This window comes from Crocuta crocuta, unplaced genomic scaffold, assembly GCF_008692635.1.
Source record: "Crocuta crocuta isolate KB4526 unplaced genomic scaffold, BGI_CrCroc_1.0 scaffold466, whole genome shotgun sequence".
Taxonomy (NCBI): domain Eukaryota; kingdom Metazoa; phylum Chordata; class Mammalia; order Carnivora; family Hyaenidae; genus Crocuta; species Crocuta crocuta.
Window position 1 is genome coordinate 8,769,047 of NW_027529672.1, and position 5,942 is coordinate 8,774,988.

The following is a 5,942-nucleotide window of genomic DNA, read 5'->3' on the forward strand; positions in this document are numbered from 1 at the left end:
AGATTATGACCTGAGCTGAAGTCAGAAGCTTAACCAACTGAGCCACTCAAGCCACCCTTTCTCTAGATTTTTGAGATAGCAATTTAGATTATGGATTTGAGATCTTTCCTCTCAAATAAGCATTAAGACTATAAATTTCCCTCTTAGCATTACTTTAGCTGCATCCCACAAATTTTGATATATTATTTTCATTTTCATTCACTTCTTTGTATTTTTAAAATTTCCTTTGAGACTTCCTCATTAACCCATGGATTATTTAGAAGTGTGTTTAATTTTCAAGTGTTTGCAGACTTTTCCATCTCTTTATTATTGAGTTCTTCTTTGGTTTTATTATGGTCAGAACATATTCTGTATGATTTAAATTATTTTAAGTTTGTTGAGGTTTGTTTTATGACCTAAGATACAGATACATTTTGGCGAATGTACCATGTGTGCATGAAACAAATGTGTATTGGATTTTGTTGTATCAAGTGCTCTGCAAATGTGAATTAGATCCTGTTGGTTGATGGTGTTCAGTCCTCCCAGACCTTTCTGATTTGCTGTGAGTGGCATCTTAAGACTCCAACTAGAATTGTGGATTTGTTTCTTTCTTTTTCAGCTTTATCCAATTTCACTTCATGTATTTTGAAGTTCTATTGTTTGGTGCATACACATTTAGGATTGTTCTATCTTTTTGGTGGATTTTCCCCTTTATCACGATGTAATGTCCCCCATTCTTCCTCCTAATTTCCTTTTATCTGAAAATTTTGTCTGATATCAATATAGGCACTTCAGCTTTTTTTGTTTAATGTTCACATGAAATGTCTTTTTTTGTGAAACAGCACATATTTGGATAATTTTTAAAAATTCACTCTGACAACATCTGTCTTTTAATTTGTGTACCTAGAACCTTTACATTTAAATTATTACTGATGGGTTGGGACTTATAGCTGTCATTTGCTTATTTTCTATTTGTTCCCCTGTTTCTCATGTATATGGTTTTTTCTCTTGTCTCCTTGCGAGTTATGTGAACATTTTTAAGATTTCTATTTTGACATATTTATAATGTTTTTGAGTTTTGTTTAATTTTCTTTTTGGTTGCCTTATATGTAGCTTACATATGATACTATATGTAACTTATAACAGTCTCCTGGAGTTGATATTTTACCACTTCAAGTGAAATATAGAAACTTTACTTACATTTTGGTTTTTACCCTCCCACTTTATATTTTTAAAAATTTTTTAATGTTTATTTATTTTTGAGACACAGAGAGACAGAGTGTGAATAAGGGAGGGGCAGAGAGAGAGGGAGACACAGAATCTGAAACAAGCTCCAGGCTCTGAGCTGTCAGCACAGGACCCGATGCAGGGCTTGAACCCATGAACCGTGAGATCATGACCTGAGACAAAGTCAGTCGCTTAACTGACTGAGCCACCCAGGAGCCCCTACCTTCCCACTTTAAACATATAATTGTCTTCAGTATTTCCTCTGTATGCCCTGAAAACTACTTCAGGTAGTGTTATAACATAAAAATGTGATTAAAGAAACTCACAAAATGAAGGATAGTCTATTTAGTCACTTCTACTTTTACCCATTTCATCATTCTTCTTTCCTTTCTGAAAGCCCATCTTTTGTTATCATTTTCTTTCTGTTTGGAGAGTTTTCTTTAACTATTATGTAATAATATGTCTGCTAGCAAGAAGTTCTTTTAGTTTTCCTTCACTTGAGCATGTCTTTATTTCCCCTTAATTTCTGCAGGATAGCTTCACAAATGTAGAATGTGGGCTTGACACATCCTCTGTTTCAGCACTTAAAAACTGGTCCACTCCCTACTGGTCTCCATTTCAGATGAGAAATTTGCTGTCATTCTAATTGGGTTTTCTCTGTAGATGATGTATCATTTTTCTTTGGCTGGTTTTAGGATTGTTTTAATCTTTAGTTTTCAAAATTTTAATTAAGATGTGTTTTGGTGTGAAGTTGTTTGGATTTATCCTATTTGGAGTTTACTCAGCTTCCTGAATCTATAAGTTTATGTTTAAGGAAGTTTGCAGCCATTTTCTCTTCACATTCTTTTCTATCTCCCCTCCTTCTCAGATCTCCAGTGATAGAAACATTGGATCTTTTGTTATTGTCCCAGAGGTCTCTGAGGCTGTATTATTTTTGTCTGTTTTCTCTCTTTTGTTTACATTAAGTAAATTCTATTTATTTGTCTTCAAGTTGACTGGTGCTGTCCTCTGTCATTTCCATTCTACTCTTGAGTCCATTTGGTGAGTTTTTAAAAAGGCTTCAGTTATTGTACTTTCCGTTCTATAATTTCCATTTGGTTCCTTAAAAAAATAACAGCTTTATTTAGAATACAAATTCATGGCACCACAAATGTATCCCTTAAAAATGTATAATCCAGTAGTTTTTAGCATACTCAGAATTATGCAACAATCACCACTAGTTGACTTCAGAACATTTTCATCTCCCCCAAGGAAACCCCATACATACCAGCAGACATTTCCATTTTCTCCTCCTTCCAGCCCCTGGCAACCACCAATCCACTCTCTGTCTGTGGATTTGCCTAATTTCATATAAATGGAGTCATACAGGTGGTCTTTTGTGTCTTAAAACTTTCACTGAGTGTGATGTTTTCAGATTGGTGATTTTCACATGTATTCTGGACATATTGGTTGTGATGTTAGGAGACTTTTCCATGTCAGCAAACCCTGTTTGAGTTCAGGGTGTAGGTTCTGGCAATTTGTGGCTCTAGTTCCAATGTCAGTTCTGTTTTTAGGGCCTTGCAAGGCTATCTTGGCTTGTCTCATTCTTCTGGTGCTTCAGGGCTCCCACTCAGTCCTTGCTGGTTCCCAGAAGTTGGCTGTCACTGTGTCACTGTCTGTGTTGGGGAGCCAAAGCCACTGGGCTTGGGTGGAAGGCACAGACACACAGGGCTTTGCTGCTGCTGCAGTTGTGGGCAGATTGGACTACCTGCCTGACTGTGAGGTCTGAGTGAATCTACCCTGTCAGCAGTTATCATTGTGAGAGGAAACCCACAGCCTGGGCCCCTTGCTCATGTGGAATACTCAGGGCTGCTGAGGTCATTGGCTGTTCTGCTCAAAGGTTGAGAACCCCTGATACGCTCTGGAAAGGCTCTTGCTGTCTCCATTGGTTCCTGGAGGCCATTGGTGGCCCCATTTCTGTATATTTCATTCTGGACTGTAATCTCTGCTGTTCCCCTAGTTGAGCAGCATTGGCTGAGCCCTGGGGGTCACAGGGTCATGAAGGCAGCTCTCTGGGCTTTGGGACTGGGGACCCTTCTCCTCACTCTCAGGGCAGTCCCTGTTGGTAAGTTTCTCCTTCCTTCATCCTTGGAAGCTTCTGGAGTCAGTAGATCTGTAGAGGCTGAGACCCTGGTGGGATTGGTGGGGGAGTCTCCTCCTGTGACCAGCTGTCTTTCTGGCTCTTGCTCAGCCCAGAGGTGGATGGGTTGTCCCGGGGCAGGAGGGCATGTGGGTTCCAAAGTGTATACTCCCAGAGACTCTTGTTCTAACACCGACTGAGCCTAACTCCTGGGTGAACCCAGGATGCGGAGCTGGGTCAGAGTCTGGATGGAATGAGGGGACATGGCTAGTGTCTGGTCCCAGTGACCCTGATGGACAGGAGGTGCTGACAGGTCCTCCAGAGTGGCTGCTCCACCCCCTGCCCCTGGGGAAGTGTCAAAACTGGCTGCACCTGGCATTGAGGGTGACCCCCAGCTCATGCTGGGACAGAGAAGGAGCCACAGTTCCTGTGCCCCCTACCCAGGAGTTGCAGCCTCTGGGTAGAGGGGGCACGGGAATGTGGGAGCTGCCAGGTCCAGAAGCCAAGAGGCAGAATCATGGGCAGGAAACCATAGAGAGGGAGTTCTGTCAGATGGAACAGGACATGAGAGAATGACCCTTGTGGGTACTGCATACAGGAGCATGGGGCCTCTGGGTGTGTGTGTATGAGTGACAAAGAGTGTGTGACAGCATGCACATGTGTGTGTGAGTGTCAGAGTGAGCGCGTGCATACATGTATGTGATAGTGTGAGTATTGGGGAGGGTGTGAGAGCATGTATGTGTGTGTGATAGTATGTTGGAGAGTATGTGAGAGCATGCACATGTGTGAGTGTGTGCATGCATATGTGATGATGTCAAAGTGTGTGAGACTGTGCACTGTGAGTGTTGGAGAGGGTGTGAGTGTATGAGTGTGTGTGATAGTGTGAGTACTGGAGAGTGTGTGAGAGCGTGCATGTGTGTGTGAGTACATGCAATCATATGAGTTGGGCAGGGAGACAGGAGAGGGTAGCAGCATTTGGTGCCCTGGAAGCTGGTGGAAGAACACTCTGCTGCGAAGGCTGATCCAGGGTCCAGCAAGGAGGTGACCTCAGGGCTGGACAGTAGAGGTGGCAGGAATCTGTGGGCAGTGATGCTGTCTGGAGGGAGTGGCGTGGGAAAGCTGGAAGGGGTCCTGTTTTGTGTTAAAGATGCCGATACATGTGCATGTTTATGTCTAGAAAAGAACAGGGCAGAAGGGTGTGAGGAAGCTCGGTGGGAGGATACCACTGATGAGTGAAGACCACCAGGGGGCTGTGAGGGGGCAGTGAGAGGGACATTCCTTCCTCTGGACCTATGTGTGTGACTCTGCACGTCCCCTTCTCACGAGTCCGGGATGGGTGCTGCAGGTGGTCCAGGGGGTGGCCCAGGTTAGGACGTAGACTGGAGGTGGTCTGGGGGTGGCCCAGGCCGGGACGTAGACTGGAGGTGGTCCGGGGGTGGCCCAGGCCGGGACGTAGACTGGGGGTGGTCAGGGGGTGGCCCAGGCCGGGACGTAGACTGGAGGTGGTCTGGGGGGTGGCTCAGGCCGGGACATAGAATGTTTCATGGGTTTCATGGCTGCTGTTGTGTTTCTTCTGTAGAGCCCTGGATGGGATTGTGTGGACCAAGGGGCTATGATGGGGAGAGGCTGTGTAGAGAAAACCAGGGCGCAGAGACCTAGAAGCGGGGTGGTTAGGGAAACGCATCCATGTCCTGGTGGGGTAGTCCAGTTGGTTCAAGTCCAGGGAGCTGCTGAGACCCTGAGACCAGACCTGGGAACTGGAAGGGCAGGTGGCCAGCCAGGTGGGTGGGGCAGCAGTAGGGCAGGAAGCAGAGGGCCGGGGCCCCAGTGCCTATACCGCACTGAGGAAATAATGACTAGGAGGTGGGTTGGGGTGGCTGGGCACCCCACTTCCAGGCAGCGGAACATAAGGGCACTTCCTTGCCAAGAGGGTGGGGTCACCCACATTGTGGGGGCCTCAGAGGGCTTGGGATGGAGGCAGACACTGTGGTCCCAGTGGGAGGGAAGGGGGTCTGTGGAGGTGAGGGTGCAGGGCTGTGTGAGGGCAGTGTGCATGTTTCTGTGTGACCTCACCCCATCACCTTTCTGGACTGCGAGTAATGGGGGGTAAGGGGACCTGGCTTTGTACTGAGGCCTTGGAAGTGGCCCAGGCAAACTTGGGAGTCTTCATACCTCCCGACTGGCACTGGTTCGCCCTCCACCCACAATCTGGTTCTAGTCCAAGGCTGACCTGTTCTTCTGTAGGAGGACCAGGCGGCCTGAGGCTGGCGTACAGACACAGTCCCTGCGATGGAGTGGTGCTCGTCCTACACAATGGGCAGTGGGGACACGTGTGCAACCACGAGTGGACGCTGGCAGAAGCATCCGTGGTCTGCAGGCAGCTGGGCTGTGGACATGCTGTGGGAGCCCCCAAGTATGTCCCACTGCCCGGGGAGATGGTGCAGCCCTGGCTCCACAATGTGTCCTGCAGGGGTGATGAGCCCTCCCTCTGGGAGTGCAGCCTCGGGGCTTGGACACAGACCAAGTGTCCCCATGAGTGGGTGGTGGTCGCTCTGTGTGCGAGTAAGTCTGAGCAGGAGAGGGGTTGGAGAGGAGGAGGAGGGGGAGTGTGGGGGAG

At 47.0% G+C, this 5,942-nt stretch overlaps 1 protein-coding gene across 1 annotated transcript in view; it reads left to right on the forward strand.

Annotated features, from left to right (window-relative positions):
- The first annotated feature begins 3,243 nt into the window (after positions 1–3,243).
- The window catches only part of SCART1 (scavenger receptor family member expressed on T cells 1), a 16,805-nt gene continuing 14,106 nt past the window's right edge, over positions 3,244–5,942 (forward strand). The window contains 2 exon segments of the mRNA XM_077762931.1: positions 3,244–3,310; positions 5,570–5,887. Of these exon segments, the coding sequence (XP_077619057.1) occupies positions 3,244–3,310; positions 5,570–5,887 (385 nt within the window).